The sequence below is a fragment of the Ascidiella aspersa genome, chromosome 2, assembly GCF_963924565.1.
Source record: "Ascidiella aspersa chromosome 2, kaAscAspe10.2, whole genome shotgun sequence".
Classification (NCBI taxonomy): domain Eukaryota; kingdom Metazoa; phylum Chordata; class Ascidiacea; order Phlebobranchia; family Ascidiidae; genus Ascidiella; species Ascidiella aspersa.
This window is the reverse complement of record NC_139448.1, coordinates 32,146,948-32,165,973: the sequence shown is the minus strand read 5'-3', so window position 1 is coordinate 32,165,973 and position 19,026 is coordinate 32,146,948. Positions and strand designations below refer to the sequence as shown.

Sequence of the window (19,026 nt, the reverse complement as noted above, 5' to 3'; positions counted from 1 at the left end):
TAAAGACTATTCACAAACATTAGTGGATTTTTCATTTACCCGTTCATGCATAGCAAAATAAGCGTTGTGTTGCTTTATAAGCAAAACCTTGGCTGTCTAAAACAAATTTCTTCCAAAAAGTGTCATTTATTAGCTTCGAATCAAGAGGGCGAGACGCTTCAAACACAAAACGAATTTTTTGAACTTCTAAATATCCAAAAAAAAAACGGGCCGAAAGAAATCTAAGAAAACGATACGATTGGCTGTTTTTGTGACACCGCCACGAAGCAGGACCTGCAAAAAATCATTTATTTACAAGTAGTCGGTGATCTCGGAGATCTTCTGCTTCATGTCTTCCATTGCCTTCTGGCACTTGCCGTCCAGTTCCAAGTACTGCTCCCTGTTCATCTTCTTCTGCACGAGCTTCTCGGCTTGCTGGATCGACTGGGAGATCTTCTCGCGCAAACTCGAGTCGAGCGAGTTGAGTCCGATCACCTGTGAAAGAAACGAGTAGCGAGTTCGTGGGACGTGACGTTGAAGAGTTTGTGAGAGGATGTGTTCGTGATAGAATAAGGTACGATTTATTGTTAGTGTGGGTTCATGAGGTTATACTGGTGAGAATACGAGTCAGTAGTGTGTTAGAACAAGTCCGATCACCTGTGAAAGGAACGAGTAGCGAGTTCGTGAGACAGTACATTTTGACGAGTTCGTGTTATGGTGTGTTCGTCATAGAACAAGGATTAGAACCCCTAAACTTTTTTTTGGCTTCGCATGAACCACGGTGGGCAAGAAATTCTCAAACAATGACGTCACAATACAAATAAGACTTCATAAATCTGATTTCGGTCCAAAAAATGTAAAAGTGAAATGGAGTCTGAACTATTTATACATTGTGCAACACCGTTTTTTTTTTAATTAAACTGTTTTTTTTGAAAAATTAATAAAAAAAAAATGAAAAATTATGAAAATTTACTTTTTTGAATATACACTAATATTTCACTTAGGCCTTCATGGTCCCCTAAAACTGGTTGACTTACCCCCAAGGGGTCCATGGAACCCAATGTAAGATCCCCTGTGATATAACTAAGGTACGAATTACCGTTAGTGTGGGGGTTGATGAGGTTTAATTCGTGAGAAGGTGAGTCAGTAGTGTGATAGACAAGGTAGGAAAGTATATACAAGAGGATTTATGAGTTCATGAGAGGCACGTTAGTGATTAGTGATAAAAAGAGAAGTTTAGTGCGTTAGTGATAGAACTGAGGCACACTTTTATATAGTTCCGTTAGTGATGGAATAACAGTTCGCGTAAATGTGAATCAGCAAGCAACGAGTTAGTAAGAGTTTGGTTGTAAATCAATAAGGGAAGTTCGTGATAAGGTAAAAGTCGTAAGTAAAAATAGTGTTAAGTTCATTACCCTAAGCTCTTGTGGGGCTGCGTTAACCTTTCAAAGAAGTTATCTAGATTTTTTATAAACGGCTTCAACTACATGAAAAACTGCAATATTCATATATTATATATGCTACAAAAATATCCATAAATTACATTACTCTACTAGTTTCTTAAATAATTCCTAAACAACTCCTAACACATTTTTCCAATATAGCGTACCTTATCATTTAAGTCCTTGATTTTTGTCTTAACTTGATTAAGAAATCTTGTGTTTAGCTCTAAAACCTCACTAATCTGACAAAATATTCTTCGACGGCAAACCTTAAACTAATCCTAAAAAATTACCCTGTTCCTTAACAAATATCTGCTACCTGCGCTAAGCTCTCAATAAATAATAACAGCTAAAAACAAACCGCTTCAATTCTCAGGCTCAAATAATTCTTGACGGTCTGAACTTCGAACGCGTCCTTAATGGACACGATGGCGCATCCCTGTCTCTGGTTATTTCCCGGTCCCTTTTTGCCGGCCCTTTTCCTGTGCTTCAATTGCTCTTCCAGAATGAGCTGGGTGATCACTCCCTTCTTGGGACACAATATTATACCTCCCTGGTGGGTAAAGAAATAAAATAATCCGAAGCTGAAAAAAATACGTGATAAACATAGATGGTAGAATGTTCGTTAAGATTAGAATAACAAGATAAAATAGTGGCCGTTAGAAACTGCTAAGCTGCGCACGAGTCGTTTTAGCGTGCAATACTTTGTTTGGCCTTTTGTTGTGGATACAAATTGTGTGTACAACATGTCGAATGGTAAATCTGTACTTCACACTGACTTTTAGGAAATTGAATTGTACTAACTTAACATTTCATTTCGAAGCTAATAACTGGACTCTGGGACTTTATCACATTACGTAAAACTGCGAAATAAAACTGGGATTTGCCCCAAGTGTTTTCACCAAATTATAGAAGATTTCGAAACTCGCAGCGCAGGAACAAAAAGGACAGTCAGGCGGCCAGTAAGTCAAACAAGTCGTTACCTTATCGGCGGCCTCTGAGGCATCTTCACGTAGTTTGGACAGCAGCTGGTTGATGGAGTTGGTGGCCTCCTTGTGGTCTTTCTCGATCGACTTGCGGCTGTTGGCGAAGCCGGTGTGATCCTTGGTCGACTGGGTAGAGAAACGTGCAAGTGTTATTTGACTAAATGCGATTTTTTTGGTAATAAATATGTCGTTGTTTAGGCTTGCCAGTTACAATTCAAAGACATTGAGAGATCTTTCAAAGGAAAGTGGTAGGCTTTTAGTTTACCCATCTTAAATCGGATCGCTTGACGCTTTTTTAATAAAATTCGAAAACAAAACAGCACAAATGCCATGTTAAAACACAATGAGAAAACAACATTTGAACGGCACTGTTTGAAACACATAACTTCAGGTGGACATAAAATAAATTCAAATACTTTTGGAAAAATCAAGTTTTTTTAAAGACTTTTCAAGACCTAAATTAATTCCAAGACTGTGGCAACCTCGTTGTGAAATAAGGGTGAAGTTAAGTTTTTGGTAGAATAAAAAAATTATACCATAAATGTGATAGTCACTTGGGTACTCGACTAGTGCTTGTGATGAACCGCTTATTCGGTTATAAAATTCGAAAACGTAGTTTTTTTTCAAATTATCGTGGTTCGTGTGAGAATTACCACATAAATTGGCTATCAACAAGTGTTGATGTGACCTGCACATAAAGTTGCGACGATTATAGCAAGTACAATGTAGATGTTGTTGTACCTTGTATTTGGTCACTGCTGCATCGTAAGCTTTGTAGCACGCGTCACGTTTGGCTTGCTCGGCTTGTACCTGGAGTAAAGCGAGCAAAGTTATAGTCGAGTCGGCAAGGACAAGTCTTATTAAACTACCTCTATATCTTCGTAATGATTTATTCTACTGATTTTATTTAGAATCAATTGCGAACTTTTACATCATATTTATGCAGTTTGAACAAATTTGCCCATTTAGAATTTATTTACGTCAGATAAATGGAAAGGGGAAGTGATTCCTGCTAGTTATAGCCTTTCAAAGTACCGAAATATATATGTCCATTGTCCAATTAATAGAATTGGCCAGAAATGGCACTTGCTGTTTTCAAATTGACGGGATACAGCAAAATCTCAGCTTTATACAAAAGGAGAGAGATAGTCATACAAATCTGAATCAGATAAACCCAGCCGAACACAAAAAAACGTCTCCACATTACAAACGTCACAAACTGACGGTAGGACAAATTACCTTTTCGATGACTCCCTGAACCCTCATCCTTGCCTCGGACATCTTATCCTGGGCGATTGAGAAGTCGAGACGCACGACGATGATCACAGTGAAGAAGAGGAGGAAGAATGCTCCGACGATGAGGAGAGGCTCTTGGAGGAGCAGGAGGCGATTGAAGTTGTAGGTCAGCTGAAAAGATAAAGGGGATGTTGTTTACAAATAAGCCACTTAAAAGCGTCGCTGGTTACATTTACCACCAGTTTGCTCCATGTTTCTTACTATAATGGACAAGGTTTATTAATAATATCGTCCGTGTTGCACTGAATGCGTGATATTGGAAATAACCTTGGGCCTCTTGCAACATAAATATCGACCTCTATTCCTGATTAATATATAAATATATATTTCCCTAGAAATGGCATCGTCAGTATATCTTAATTCGAATGAGTGATTCACGAGTTTGGCTAGACTATAAAAAATACGGTGTTTAAGGATAACAACACACTTAAAAGCGTCCGCTGGTTACATTTACCACGAGTTTGCTGCATATACTAGACAGAAGCTTATTTCTGTACTTCATTTAACAATTATCAAAAGAGCTATTCAGTATATACTATGCCTGGTAGCAACAAAATATTTATAGAATTTGATAAAAGTTTTATTTTATAATGGTTTATTAATTATATTTCTGTCCATGTTAATGGATGTTCTATAATAATCAAAGCAGGATGCTCCAAGTTGCCCAGCTTCCGAGACCACAATATTATTATGAGATTCAACATGTGCATTGGACCACCCTTTGCAATTCTTGGCAACTAATTTTGCACAAATAGGACATGTTTGGTTATTTAAGCTAACACCATGAATTGACTAATGCGAAGTGTCTGGTACACGGAGTACAACCATCTAGATAAGTTTCGCAATATAGGTGTTCTTTATTATAATGTGAGCCTAGAAATTATTAAAAAAATTACTTGATGAGTCTGCCATGAAACTTACTTAGAAAAGTTAACACCATTGCATTGGTCAATCTATTTTACATTTGCTTACAGTGAAATCTTCGATATGTTGCTCCACCAGGTTTTGCTTCTTGAAGATGATAACTGGTCGTCCAACCGTGTCCAAGTAGGTAAAGTGAAGCTCATCCTTTGCACGCTTGGCTTCGTAAGGAAGGTGGACCTTGATATTTCTAAAAAAAAGGAACAAACTTTAATAAATTTAAAAAATAAAATAATGCAATGTAAGTCTTCAACAAGCTAACCGAATCAGCCGAACAATATAAGAATATTAACGCAAGCCTGGCAAGAAAAACAACCAGCCTGAGATGAGGTTGGAACTAACGACCTCCGGTCATACCGGACCGTCTCTCTACCAACTGAGCTACATAAAAAACATACTGTAGAAGCCACCAAAGACATTCAGATCTCTACAAATTCCTTTTTTTATGGTAAGACTCCGACGACTTTAAAATCAGTCTTTTTTTAACATTTTCAAACATTTTAAATGCTGGTGTTTAGTTGTGCTAAGTTAACATACTTGGATCCTTCCGGAAGAATGATCTTGAGAGTGAGATCTTCCACAACTTGGTCGTCCATAATGTGGTCAACAAAACGTATCTTCAATGCATTGGTGTCACCTAGATGTGAATTACTTTAATGGTTACAGTCTAAATTAGTGAATTTCAAACTTTGAAACCGGCCAAACTTCCTTTAACGTCAAGCCCGACCTGAAGTACTACATGTCATTGGAATATATATATTTTCTCTGGTGATTACTCATTTTTTTTTGTTGGGGGAGGCAATTTTTGTTTAGAGATAGAATCATAAAGTTATGTCATAATGTTTTGTGACGACACGAAGTTAAATTAAATTGCCACAAAGACCACCAGACAGCACAGGTTGCTTATTTTCCAGAAAGTATTATATTAAGCAACATTGACCTCTGGTGTATAGATAGTTGTAGCTGGGAAGATTGTACCCAATGTAGTAGTAGGTCTTCCAGCCGCCGAAAATAGGAAAGCGTGGACGGATCTCGAAATCGACAGACTCGTCGCTCTCGTGAAGGTTGGAAGTTGAAATGTTTCCAATTTCATCTCTAGAACCCAAAAGTGTGGTATAAAATAATATCAATATCAGCCAAACATGTTTACAAGTGGGTTATTGCCCTTTTGTAATATGTAAGGGGGAGCACTAAGTACCTACACTGTCTTTACAGTTAATAAGGTCATATTAGCATTTGATATTAGTGGATTTCGGGGTAAAAAAGTTAATGTTGTTGGCATATACCCTAATAAGCAGTTTCATAATATTATGTGCACATGATTTGCAATGTAAAACACGGTGTCCTTGTCCACATTTAAAGGTAATAAAAAATAATATCTTACACATCAAGCAAAAAGGGTTGTTTCTAGCTAAAGTATCGCATTATATACCTGTAATAAACATCAGCAGCAGATGCAGGCAAAATGGTCTTGAATGATTTGACAGATGATGCTCCACTATTTGGCTGTCTCTGGTAATCGTATCGGCTGAAAGATCCCTTCAGCTTGGAACCGGTGTGGCGGATATCGATGTGTTCCTCTACTGCGATGTTGCCCCAGTGAGAAACCTCGATGATTCGGTCAAGTTTTGACACTGCTAGGAAGGGATTGTTGTTCTCGTAGTGGATCTTCATTGCATTCTGAAACCCATGAACAATGTTTTAAATGTATAACTAGAATTGTCAAGGTTTTTGGTACAGAATATTTTTGTTGGACCAAAGAGTTTGGGAGCATTTTCTTTGCTATTTCACGCCTAGCTGGCGACCAGCATCTAAAATACTCGTTTGGTTTTAGATAAGCAATATTATTAAATTTGAATAGTTAAAGGTCAAACTTTAGCATTTCAAAGCTCAAAAAACAATAAGGATTTTTATAGGTCAAAAACCATAAGGATGAAGAATTCACAATTACAATATTTTAAACCAAATACACAAATTTGAAAAAAAAATGTTAACTACCTGTGGTTGAAGTACTAAAATATTTTTCTAAAAGATTAGTATTATTTTTTGTTAAAAAAGTTTGTCAATGTTGAAAATGAATAAAGAGTTATTCGAAACATTCAAAATGATACCTACTTCTGTATGGACTTTGATATTCTTACTACGTCTTACTACAATCTCCAACCATTATGCTCCAAAATTAAAATACTTCTAATATATTTAGGTTAAGTAATTTCTCATGTACCTGACTCAATGCTGGCACATTCTCAAATGAGGGTGAGTCGCCGTACTTGATGGTTGAATCATCCTTGTTGGGACTTCCAAACTTGCTGTAGCTCTCCACAGTACTGGAAGGAAGTTCAACACCGGTCGTTTGGCTCTCGGTCTTGTAGGGGGAGTAGTAGAAATGGTTTCCACGATAAATGATGAGCTGGCTCTGAGACTGGCTGATCTCTCTGTCAAAGTACCAATATAGTTTTTTTAAAAGAAAGTAAAGAAAGTAAGAGTAAAGTAAAGGGTCAAGGGGTAGTGGCTTCTTCTTCCCATTGGCCAAAAAGAAGGTCGGGAATGCCTGAAGTGTGAGTAAGTGGTTCAGGCCCAGTCCTCAGGACAACCATTCCCAAAGGGAGATGGTGCCGCCAATTGGAGGTAGGGCCCAAGTTAAATTGCGCATCGGCGCATCGGCACAACATTTTCACCTTTTTGGTTGTGGTGTAGGTAATAATATAAGTGTCAGTATAAGTAATAATTTTAGTATTTTACTGGCCATAAAAAACCCAGTGTTACCCAGAAAAAAAAATCCCAGGACACAAACCCCACAGTGATCCGGTTAAAGACCACCGTCAGGCAAGTCAAAGTACCAATATAGTGGTATGAAAATTTAAAGTAAGATAATTACGAAATGCAACTAGTCTTCATTTTGCGCTTTATAAACAGAACTGGGGATCCAGAGACCGGGCCATTTTTATTCTGTTTGTGGGGCCGAAGCTGGAACCATTTTTTTTTTCTTATTAATGTGGCTCAGCAGTCCCGTTGGAGTCCAAAGTGGACATTAGTAAACTTACAAGTAACTATACACTAAAAGTAAATATATATATACTGTAATTTAGCCTATCTTAAACTGCTTAGTTTATTGTTGTTACTTATGTTATAATGGTTAATAGTTGAAATTAGTATGCTATTCGAATTTTCTCATATCTTGGGATTTTATTTAATTGTAGCAAATTGCACTTAAATACACAAGGTCATCAATATATATATATATAAACTTTTTTGTGTGGATTGTCTACAACTTACAATACAAATAAAACTTGTAAGTAAAAAAATAGTCTAGTAAAGGTGGGACATAAAGCAAACACAGTGCTTACTTTGGGAATGGTGTCAAGGCACCAGAAAGAACCTCCTCCGCCACGAAAGACAAAGTCGATCCAGCTTCTAACTTCTTTGGCAAAGTGACCGAATAAGTCTTCTTCGCTGCGTCTTTTGGAGTGAGTTTAAAATTCACTTGTTCACCATCAACTTCCTGGAAAAAAACATGGAAATGCAATGAAAGCATTGGTCATATACAAGTGTATATCTGTTCCCAAATTTAGAAACATGTTTTTTTTTTATTTCTTATGTTATGCAGTCCTTGATTGCCCATTTTACTAGATATATCAATAGCAATAGTAAAATAAACTGGCAAGTTTCCTTGCATATCACTTTCCACCAAGAGATCTTGGGCGTGTTGCAGTGTTATATGCAAACTGAAGGTTTCGAAACGAAATAAGTAAAATATTTCTAAAATTTTAAGTGTGCACCTGCCACAAAAGCATGGATAGTTTGTGGCCACCAAAAATGTTTTTGTTACAAGTTATTGTGTGCCAAAATTCTACATATTGTTAAAAATGCATTTCTTCTTGTAAAACAGCAATATTTCATTCACAAGCATACAAGCCAAAGATATATGTTGGGAAGACACCGTAGTGCAATCATTTGCTAATGTGCAAAAATGCAATCAATAGTTTGCTTTCTAAAAAAACTTGTCACGGGAGGTTTTACAAACAGAGCTGTATTCACCTTTTGGAAGGTTTTATTATACTTTTAAAGCCAAGTAAAAGAGATTTTGGCGCTGGTCTAGAATTCTACCACATTTTTGTCTAGGGCAGGAATGTCCAACCTTTTAACAGAATGGGCCGCAAAACCAATTAAATGAAAGGGGTGACGTCATAAGTTACGTCATTTTGTCACGTCATAAAATAACTTAACTTACAAACATCCGCTCTTCGAGAGTGAACTCATGCGCAAATATGCAATGAATGTCAGCCTTATGACAAATTGAGTTTACATGCCGTATTATGCCACGGTACGACACATTTGGGCTGATATATTTTCTTAAAACTGTCCACAAAAACACATTTTAAAACACACACCTTGCTTAACAATGATGGCTGCATTAGCGTTCGATGGCTGTTAAAATGCAGCATTAGACTCAATTATAGTCTCAGAAAAATATGAGATTATGCCTTCAAATGCAGCGCGTTCTACACGTTTGGTTGATAGTCGAAACAATTGTTTTAAATAAAGGATGTTGAAAGTGAGAATAAGTGTTGGGCCGCACGTAAGTAACAGGCGGGCCACAATGCGTCCCGCGGGTTGGACATACCTGGTCTAGGGGTTTATTTCTAACATTATATGAGTTAGTGTGCTGGGTGGTATTATCATTACTACATTTATTCGCACATATTTATTTCTTCCTTGCAAGTTCAATTTTGACAACTCATTTTGTTACTGTAAAAAAGTTGTGGGATTCTAGTCCAGCATTTTAGGAGGTTTTATAAACAGAGCTGCATTTGACGCTGGTCTACAATCCTACTAAATTTATTTTATCATTAACGATACGAGTTGTCAAAGTTGGATTTGCAAGAAAGGCATAAATATGTAAGAATAAATATAATATTGATACTTGGCCCAATCAAACTCTCACCTAACCAAAATATTGTTAACATGGTAGGATTCTAGACCAGCGCACTGTATTTACCTTTGGCTTCGCAATACACTTTTATAAAACTTCAAAATACACATAAAAGAATAAGAAATGTTACCTTTCCAACAGATATGTAGGCTAGATTTCCGGCATGTTGTGGGTCAACTGTAAATTCGAAATTCGCCACTGCCGAGGGTCCGTCGTTCTTCAAAGTTACGGTCGTCGAGATCCTGACCAGGTGAGATTTAAGATCAATCGTTCTCGCTACTTCTTCATTTACCAAGGCAGCGTTGGCCGTAGCAATCAACACAAGGGCAAAACAGACAAACCTCATGGTTCAAGACAAATCTTAACCGTTAGGGATAACGAAAACTGAAAAGAAACTGTAGATAAAGTTGGAAATGCAGAAACTTAACAGGTGCTGAGTCGGACCAAATCGGTGACGTTGCAAACTTATCCACGTTGAATTACTTCACGCACCAGTGACCTGCGTAGTCAACCAATCACTTTGCCGGTAAATTATAGAAATCTTATGTCTTTTATTGGCGTGAGTGACAAAATACCACTTAGGAATATTTATATACATAAAAGAGAAGATTTGTGAGATGTGTGTGTGTGGCAACATGTTCGCCCGGTCGGTCGCTGACTAAACAACTTGCTGCTACGAATATTTTTTAACCAGTTAGAATAATTGGTAAACATTCTATTTAACCTGGGCAACGCCGGGTATTTCGTCTAGTGTCCAATAATTTAGATTTAGATTACAGGGAGTCGAACCGTTTGACTTTTTCGGTTCAGTTTCGATTTGTGTTCAAGGATTTTTTCGGAATCCGGTTCAGATCCGGTTTCGGTTTCTAGCAATTTAAAAGTTCCGGTTCAACTCCGGTTCGACCGTCGTTGTTTTAAAACCGGTTCATAAGTTCCGGTTCGGATACAATATAAGTTGCGTTAAATTTAAAAATGTGGGTCAATTAATGTAGACTGTAGAGAATATATCTTTGAATTGTAATTATTACGTGGCGTATTAAAAAACGGCACTCATTATTAAAATATACGAAAAATAAAAAAAAATCCACGTTTTAACAGGGAGTCGAACCGGAACTGAACCGGAACTTTATGAACCTGTTTTGGGTCAATTTTTTCCGAACCGTAACCGAACCTGAACCGTTTTATGTACGATTTTAAGAAACCGAACCGGAACTGAACTTGACATTTTGAAAAAACATGACTTGCAATTCAAAGCTTATTCTCTACATTTATTGACCCACATTTTTAAATTTAACGCAACTTATATTGTATCCGAACCGGAACTTTATGAACCGGTTTTAAAATAACGATAGGCGAACCGGAGCTGAACCAGAACTTTTAAATTGCTCGAAACCGAAACCGGAACTGAACCGGATTCTGAAAAAATCGTTAAACCCGAAAAGAACCTGAACCGAAAAACTCAAACGGTTCGACTCCCTGCGTTTTAATTTATCAATATTTATATGTTTTCATAAAATTTCGAACATGGCGTAACTTGACTTTTTTAAAAACGTTGTGACGTCATGCTGAAGTGAGCCGCTTCTGTTTACAGGTTCGGGCTCGAACGGTTCAGGTTCGGTTACGGCTCGGAAAAAATTGACCCATAACCGGTTCATAAAGTTCCGGTTCGGTTCCGGTTCGACTCCCTCATCCAGAACCGATGTCAGAGATCAGTTGGTAGCATTGGTACACGTCTATTACTCAGGTTGTATCGGTGCTGATCCGATATCACAATAATACAGGGTTTAAACCATGATTGCCTATACCGAACGCAGCAATCCTTAACGATCTAACGCAGCAAAACCTACCATTGGAAATTTTATTTTCATGTATTTTACTTTTTTGGCCATGTGAAAGACGCCATTTGGTATCGAACCACAGTGCGAAATACTTCCTAAGTAAAAAATATCAGCTATCACTATAGGATGTCCTTGGTATAGCTATGCGAGCTTGTCAGAGTAGGCCTTTTACGTTTCATACTTTTTCATGAAGAATGTCTTTTTTTTTTAATTAAAAAACTTAGTATACAAGCAGCGTTATTAATAGAGACCCGGTATCATATTTAGTTTTATACCGTGCATGTTTTATAGACCTTTAGTAGCTTAAAATACTACTTTTGTATGTTTGAGTGACCTTTTTTTGCCATTGGAAAAACAAACAGGATGAGTGCAAATAATTGCATTCTCTGTTTAGAACACAACAAAAACTCTTATCGTTATATAGCCTACCCACATTTAAAATCATCGAGAAAAACAAATGTTGTTTTTAGCCTAGGACCGGTATTATATTTTTGTTTTTTCTCTTATATTGTTTCACGAAAAGTAAAGAAGTTAAAGTTAAAAATCCCTTGCAAAAGCATTCGCATTCGGTTAGATAGCCTCTGTAGTAAATTTACTGTAGTCATACAGTTACGCATGGAGTCCATCCGTATTTTTGATAAACAATCAAAAACGCTATTACTAACGCGCTGTTTAATCTTCCAACTTGCAGAAATGTCAACAGTGCTGTGGCATTGAAAGTTGTGAATGATCGAAAGGCAGGAAAGGGATGCGCTGTCAACTGATACAAAGTTTCTTCTACAGAGATAGACCACGGTGTCACGTTTGCGTGGCAGCTTTGCTGGGAGACATATCGCCCTTGGCAGAGTAAAGCATGACCGTTCCAAAATATTGGTTTTACGCTAAACGAACTTCCTTACATTCGGATGCCTATAATGTGATTTGGCAAACTCAGCGAAACCATGATTTTGAGCCAAACTGAAGCCTCCATATATACAGTAGGCTTCCTAAGGACTTACAACGTGAGTTGGCCCCTTTGGCTGAAGTAGGCTACATGACATATAGTAAAATTACAATTTCTCTTTACTCAAGCCATATATAGTGTGATATCACTTTAACGATTTTCTTCGTTTTTTTTGTTCTTAGCGCTGCTGATGAAAATGGCATAAAATATAATAAAATCAACTTGATTTTAAAAGTTCACATAATTGTCTACGCATATTTAGGTTATGCTTATGACATCAGGATTGCAAAGGTTCTTACTAAAATAAAAACTTTAAATACCAAATCGCATTATTTATACGACTCTTTTAAGATGATGGTGCAATTAAAAAATTAGCCTAACCGTTATTTACGGTTCCCGGATAAAGTCAACCGTCATGTCAGGTACTTTGCAGGCTAATTAATTTGTAACGTCACGGTTAACTTTGTAAGGTTGTAGGCTATATACACTAAGGTGTATTTAGTGGTGTTATCAATTGAGGCGTTTATGTGCAATATTTAACCTGTTGCGCTCTCTTTTTTTTAGTTACTTACAATAAACTAAAGTCGTGTTATAGAATTATGCACTACCTCAGGGGTGCTCAACATGCGGCACCTAATAAAGAATGACACGCAAGCCCCCCAAAACACTAAATTTGTTATTCAGCCAATTGCCATTGTTTATTCACAATATAAAACAACCGCGGTCACGACAACTGACAATAACATTATACTGAATTTCTTAAGGCCAATCTAGCTTCATAGTTTGGCTGATATAAACGTTTGCAAAGAAGCGCTTTGGTCAATTAATGAATGGTTTGCTTGATTAAATAAACAAATGTTTTTCGTGTGAAAATAAAGGTTTTATTTTTTGTAAAAAAAAATTAGTTTGTTTTTTGTTAAGCGCTTATAAGATTAAGAAGAATTAGTTACGAAACTTTGGCACGGGAAGAATTTATAACATAATAATTGGCACGCCGGTATGTTTAAGTTGGAAACCCCTGCAATACCTTAATGTGAGTGTTTAAATATTTAGTTTTCAACGTGCTACCAAAAGCTAGTAGCTAACCCTATGCTTCCACTTAACGCAATATGTTTCCGCTTATTATTATATTGTGAACAAAGCACTTTTTATTAGGTATAGGGTTATGCAGTCTTTTGATGAGCCGTTGAATTGCAACAAAGATTGCACAAAAAATTCATTTTTCGCTGTGTGTGGTTTAACGTCCCATTCTTGCTTGTTTACATTACCGATACCCGACAAAATAGATCAGTGGTTCTTAACCTTTTTTCCCTTATTACCCATTTCTTTCCAGATCAAAGTCCTATTACCTAAAATCCAAATCTGACTCCAGATCTAACAGCTTGTTTCGGGATTTTGATTTCAAAGCAACGCTATGACAATACAATTCTTAAAATGATATAACATATCCCTGTGCTTGTTTGGTTGTTTTAAAGATAAACGGACTTAAAACATCAAAAAGTGTGAGTAATAAAGCAACTTTACCACTTACAGCTGTGACATTGTTTGTTGCATTTATAATTTTAAATATTCTGGTTCAGCTGATTACCCACCTGCTATCGTGAAATTACCCACATATGGGTAATTACCCATAGGTTAAGAACCGCTGAAATAGATGAAAGTAAAACAATAGAAGGTACTTTTGTCCAGCTTATTAGTCCACCATTTGCTTTATCGTTAACAATATTAGTGTATTCATTATTAACATACTGTTTTTTTAATAAATTTATCGGTTTTTAGAAGTAGTTACCGTTGTGTTAGTTGCAAATCACGGATAAAATATATTGTGAAGGCCGAATAGTATCAAAATAAGTCACATAATAAGAAGTAAGTTTTAGCTTCGTCAATTCTACATATTTTTGGTAACTCCATTGCCCCAAAATAAAAAAAATTTAAAAAATGGTCGACGGAATGCCACCTCAGAAAAACTAGTTCATTTCGCCCCCAGGCTTCAAAGTTAAAATTCATTTATTCTCCGAAGAATAGTTAAAAAAGGAAGATGAGAAACAGACCAACCTAATGACACAATAAAATTAAATCACCATAAGTGAAGTCGAGGTCCGCGAAAATTTATTGTTTACGAGTCAAGCGAAAAAACAATTGGTTCGTTTGAGGTGAGCAAATCGAAAAAGCGGCGGCGGCGGCGGCGGCGGCGGCGACCGCAAGAAACAACAGCGAAAGCTATGTGCACGCTACACGCGACAAACACAGACACGTTCAAGCGACATCGTAAAGGCGGAGGCTAAAAAGTAAAACAACACCAATGTTCATTGCGCAGGTCCAAGTGTCCTCAATCCAGTCGGGGGAATCGCTAGTACGCATAGCAGGAAACAATTTCCTAACAAGTTAGCTCAGGGTTTTTTAAACTGGGGTCCATCGACCCCTTGGGGAAAAAACAGTTTTAGGGGGTCCATAAAGGCCTAATTGAAATATTAGTCTATATTTAAAAAGTGATCAATTTGTCATAGAAAACAATTTATTTAAAAATTAAACGGAGTATTTTGACTCCATTACACTTTCACATTTTTTGACCGAAATCAGCAAATTTATGAAGTCTATCTGTATTGTGACTTATTGTGACATAAATTTATGACGTCATTTTTTAAATATTTTTGCCTAACGTGGACCGCGCGAAGCCAAAAAAAATTTTAGGGGTCCGTGGTAAATAAAATTTTAACCCCTAAGTTAGCTGAATTAAAGAAATGCGTTTTCTAACTTTTGGTGGATTTCAACAACGTCACCAAAGTCTCTTGGGAGGTTTTTAGGCCCTTTTCTGTGAAGTGTTATAAATCAGGCGATAATTTAACTCGAATTCGTATTTGCATGTAGGAAACTCTAAACGTGAAATAGTGACACCAAGATCCTTACAAGCTGCTTGAACACGATAAAAACGCACAAATAAAACGTTTAACGGCCACTTTTATCTCACATACGTAATAAGGTAAGTGTGGTTTTAACTAGAATTTGTATTGGCAGGAGGTAATCTCTAAACATGAATTAGAAACATCAGGGCCCTTACAGAATGCTTGAAACACGATAAAACGCACATTTTGAAAATTGTACTGAAACACACTTTAAATAAAACGTTTTTAATGACCACTCCGATTTTGTCTCACATACTTAAAAAGGTAACTGTGGCAGGCAATAATAGTGGAAACTTGTACAATAAATAAAATACATACAAACAAATCAAACCAACAAGAATACCTTAAATTTGGGGAAAACATTACATTACAACTCTTAAACAGACAATCCTTAAACAGACCATTCAGCTATTATTTTTAAATGGACAAGACATCCCCACCTGACAAAACATTTTGCTTATCAACTTTTGCCCTAGCCTTTGGAATGGGTCTATGCAGAGCGTTATTTGGGGTCCAAGCTCCTGAGCTTTCGTTGGCATAAAAGTCCATCGGGTATCTTTCTTTGTACTCTATCAGGTTCAGAGCGACTGACGCCTCGTATGGGTTAAGCAGGGGTTTGTCGAAAGAGGAACCCCAGTCAATGGACAGACGGGGGCACGACGATTGTACCCAGACCTCAACATCACTGAAAAGATTCAGTTTACTGGGGTACAACTCTGACAGCAAAACAGTGATCACCTCCTTGCCTGCATTAAGCATGCTAGTCCTGAGATGGTTGACAACCTTGGGAGAGCCTTGTCTTCCCAGGGTTCCCATGATCAGACCCCACTTTTTGCAACCTGCCGCTTTGTTGATTTCCTTTTTCCTTATGTCCAGCATGCTTTTGTGGTCGTACCTTTCTCTGGTGAACTCCTTGCTGTAAGGATCATAGGCATAAGCTGGCAACTCCGGGTTGGAGATCATCATAGATTCCAGGTGGAACCGGCCGTCCCCCAAGTATATCACAGCATCGGCGTTTGCTCCATTTAAAAACGGTGAAGTGCATCCAAGAACTTCGCCAGGCGAAAGTGGCTTTATTTGTGGCACTACAATGTTCATTCCACAGCTGACCAGTTCTTTCTTGGTGGCTTGCAGAGCTGTAATGAACTGAACAGTGCTGACCAGGACAATCTTCTGCTCGGTGGTGAAGTTGAATTTAATCGTTTCGACAAAGTGACTATTGTCGATCTTAATGTGCACAAACACGTACAACATTTTCATGTCGGGCATGTTGTTGATGGGTACAAGACAACTGTGACCGTAGTGTACCATGAAATCGCAGCCCAAAGCCCTGGCGGAATAATCGTCAACACAGCAAGCCCCATAAGTTACATCCCCCATTATTACTGTATCCGCTTCTGTAAAGGTTTCAATAATATCGGCGATGATGCAAGAAAACATTAAAAGCCCCTCAGGGAACTGCAGAGCAACCATTTTGGAGCCAGCCTGTTTTATTCGCCAGACCGTTTTAAAAATTTCAAACTCGTAGTTTGGCGGCAACAGTGACACGGCCTGCTGCAGCTTTACGTCATTTAAAATGTCATCGGGAATTTTGTTGCCTGAACTTGCCCTTGATTTTGGTCCGAACCTTTTGCGGATAGGATTGGCTTTAACAACGGTTGTCGAGACTATGGCTTGGCTCTCAGCCTTGATCATATTGTTTGTTTGTTTTATCATTCTGCAGCCTTAGTTAATTAGAGATGAAATGCGAATAATAATATTATCAACAGTTTCCATACCACCAACGCCCTCGTCACCACAAGCTAGTTTCTTGTGTATCGGTGGTATTTCGATGTACTTCCACTGCTTTAAAATAGATATATTTATATCAGTGGATGGATGCTTCCACATAGACGTGTTCATAGCAGGACAAAACACCAGTGGTTTTTGGTCGATTTCCCAGGCTCTTGCTATGAGGGTTACCAGGTTGTCGCAAATGCCATGGGCAAGTTTGCCAAGGGTGTTTGCATCCAATGGAGCTATCAGAAAAATATCTGCCCAGTTTCTCAGGTCAATGTGAAGTATTGGATCCCCAATTTCAGACCAATTGTTCCATTCGTCGATATCCTGGTATACCTGTATGAAAAATAACTTAAGTAGATGTCTAACGCAACCTTGCAGTATTATACAGCAGGGTCTGGTAAGCAAAGCAAGGATGGTATAAGTTCATAAACATCTTAAAACTGAAGTTTTCAATTAGTAATGTAACACATCATTAGATGTAAAACCAATTGGTCTGGAGTTACCAAAAATATCATTCAAATTAATTTATAAAAATTTATGCACAGTTTTTCTTATATTTGTAAGAGTGCAAAATCTCTTATATTTCACCAAAGCTTTGGAAGATTATTCGTTACTATTTTGGTGTTTATTATGTAACATGAGTAATATTTCGTTGTCTAGATATACCAAAATCATAACAGTTCTAAAAAAAGTGACTGTTCGTCACAAAAATCTTTAAATTACCACATACTTTAAAAAAAATACAAAAAAGATATTTTCCGAATCTGCGTACCTCTGTATTAATCTTTTCAAGGTCGACGAAATGTTTGGCGTTCTCGGTCGTCACTAGACGAATCGAAACGTTGTCTATTTTCAGCTTGAACTTGGCGATAAGCTCGGGTATCTTTTTAGTGGCTACACTACCTGTGCAACCTATCAGCAAATTAACCATAGAGAATAAAAATTAACCAACAAAAAAGTGAGAATTAGTAATTTCTTCTTAACAGCTGGTGCCGTCTGGGAAGAGAAATCCGCGACATTAGAATCACATAAAATTTGAATATTCGATATAAAAATCGTTTAAGGAAAAGTAATACAAACTAACGAAAATAAAATGTTTATATCGTACAGACGTTTAGCAGTATAACATTTAGCGCACGTACAAGTGATTGACTTCTGTGTTTTATCTGTGTAGACAAGGATACAATGTTGCGTACGTGACTCAGCGAAACCCTCCGATGACTGCTAAAGTAAACAGGGATTTTGTACTACTCGGGTTCAACTCCAGATTGAAGATCAAACTGAAGATTGTCAACGACAGCTGCTGGCTCTATCAGTGGCTGTCATACACACACTATGTCCTCTGTACAAGTATATGGGCGTTGTTCCTACCTTATCAAGATATATAGGTTACTAAGTATCGTATTTCAAAGCAAATATAACCAGAAGATTCGGGACCTGTTTTAAATGAAACCGATGGAATATAAATTTAGTTTGATTTTCTTTTTCGAATAAGCAAGATTCTTTTATACCTTTACAGAACCAACATACCCCAGAGAATTTTTTTACGTTGTCGTTAATTGTTAGTCTTTGAGATTCCGACACATACCAAACTTATTCAGATTTTGCGATAAATTCATTACAAGTTTATAATATTAGGGTTTGTAAGTAACGTTGCCTTTACTTTAAAATAATGTATTTAAACTAAACGAGAATAAAACTATTTTGTTGTGCTTCACTGGTTTTCACTTAAGTTCTGTCTAGCAATACGCCTGATGTGTCACTAAAAAGCCTACCGAACTGGTGTTTGTCAATGTAACGATGGACAATGTTCATATCGAGCTCAGCGGCAAACTTTTAATGGCCCATGTGTCATAAAGCATGCTAAATAGGAAGTTTGGCCACAATAGCGGATAAACGCAATGCTTTCGCGCATACCGATTAACCTCAATTTTAAAATTTCAACGACTCAAGCTGTAGAACATTCTTCCCCTACATTTGTGACTTATATTGCCCGATATACG

At 37.3% G+C, this 19,026-nt stretch overlaps 3 protein-coding genes across 3 annotated transcripts; all 3 read right to left on the bottom strand.

The window, feature by feature from the left end:
• Positions 1-211: 211 nt before the first annotated feature.
• On the bottom strand, positions 212-10,004 carry LOC146164956 (dolichyl-diphosphooligosaccharide--protein glycosyltransferase subunit 1-like). Its single transcript, XM_083381172.1, has 11 exons — positions 9,688-10,004; positions 7,972-8,126; positions 6,849-7,059; positions 6,057-6,304; positions 5,565-5,719; positions 5,162-5,261; positions 4,676-4,814; positions 3,647-3,814; positions 3,149-3,217; positions 2,405-2,533; positions 212-474 (listed from the first exon to the last, which is right to left on the bottom strand). The coding sequence occupies exons 1-11, from the start codon at positions 9,901-9,903 to the stop codon at positions 292-294; spliced, it is 1,773 nt and encodes a 590-aa protein (XP_083237298.1). The 5' UTR covers positions 9,904-10,004; the 3' UTR covers positions 212-291.
• Positions 10,005-14,461: 4,457 nt separating this feature from the next.
• On the bottom strand, positions 14,462-16,957 carry LOC146164955 (2-(3-amino-3-carboxypropyl)histidine synthase subunit 1-like). Its single transcript, XM_083382908.1, has one exon. It carries the CDS (start codon positions 16,955-16,957, stop codon positions 15,659-15,661), a length of 1,299 nt encoding a protein of 432 aa, XP_083239034.1. The 3' UTR covers positions 14,462-15,658.
• Positions 16,958-16,966: 9 nt separating this feature from the next.
• Positions 16,967-18,070, bottom strand: LOC146164954 (phosphopantothenoylcysteine decarboxylase-like). Its single transcript, XM_083382909.1, has 2 exons — positions 17,796-18,070; positions 16,967-17,356 (listed from the first exon to the last, which is right to left on the bottom strand). Exons 1-2 carry the CDS (start codon positions 17,952-17,954, stop codon positions 16,967-16,969), a joined length of 549 nt encoding a protein of 182 aa, XP_083239035.1. The 5' UTR covers positions 17,955-18,070.
• Positions 18,071-19,026: the final 956 nt, after the last annotated feature.

Coding starts and splice junctions, on each gene's coding strand:
- LOC146164956 (XM_083381172.1), bottom strand. CDS start 9,903: ATGAGGTTTGTCTGTTTTGCCCTTGTGTTGATTGCTACGGCCAACGCT. Junction 5,720..6,056: donor GCTGCTGATGTTTATTACAG/GTATATAATGCG, acceptor TTTGGGTTCTAG/AGATGAAATTGGAAACATTT. Junction 4,815..5,161: donor ATTCTTCCGGAAGGATCCAA/GTATGTTAACTT, acceptor CCTTTTTTTTAG/AAATATCAAGGTCCACCTTC.
- LOC146164955 (XM_083382908.1), bottom strand. CDS start 16,957: ATGATAAAACAAACAAACAATATGATCAAGGCTGAGAGCCAAGCCATA.
- LOC146164954 (XM_083382909.1), bottom strand. CDS start 17,954: ATGGTTAATTTGCTGATAGGTTGCACAGGTAGTGTAGCCACTAAAAAG. Junction 17,357..17,795: donor TTGAAAAGATTAATACAGAG/GTACGCAGATTC, acceptor TTTTTCATACAG/GTATACCAGGATATCGACGA.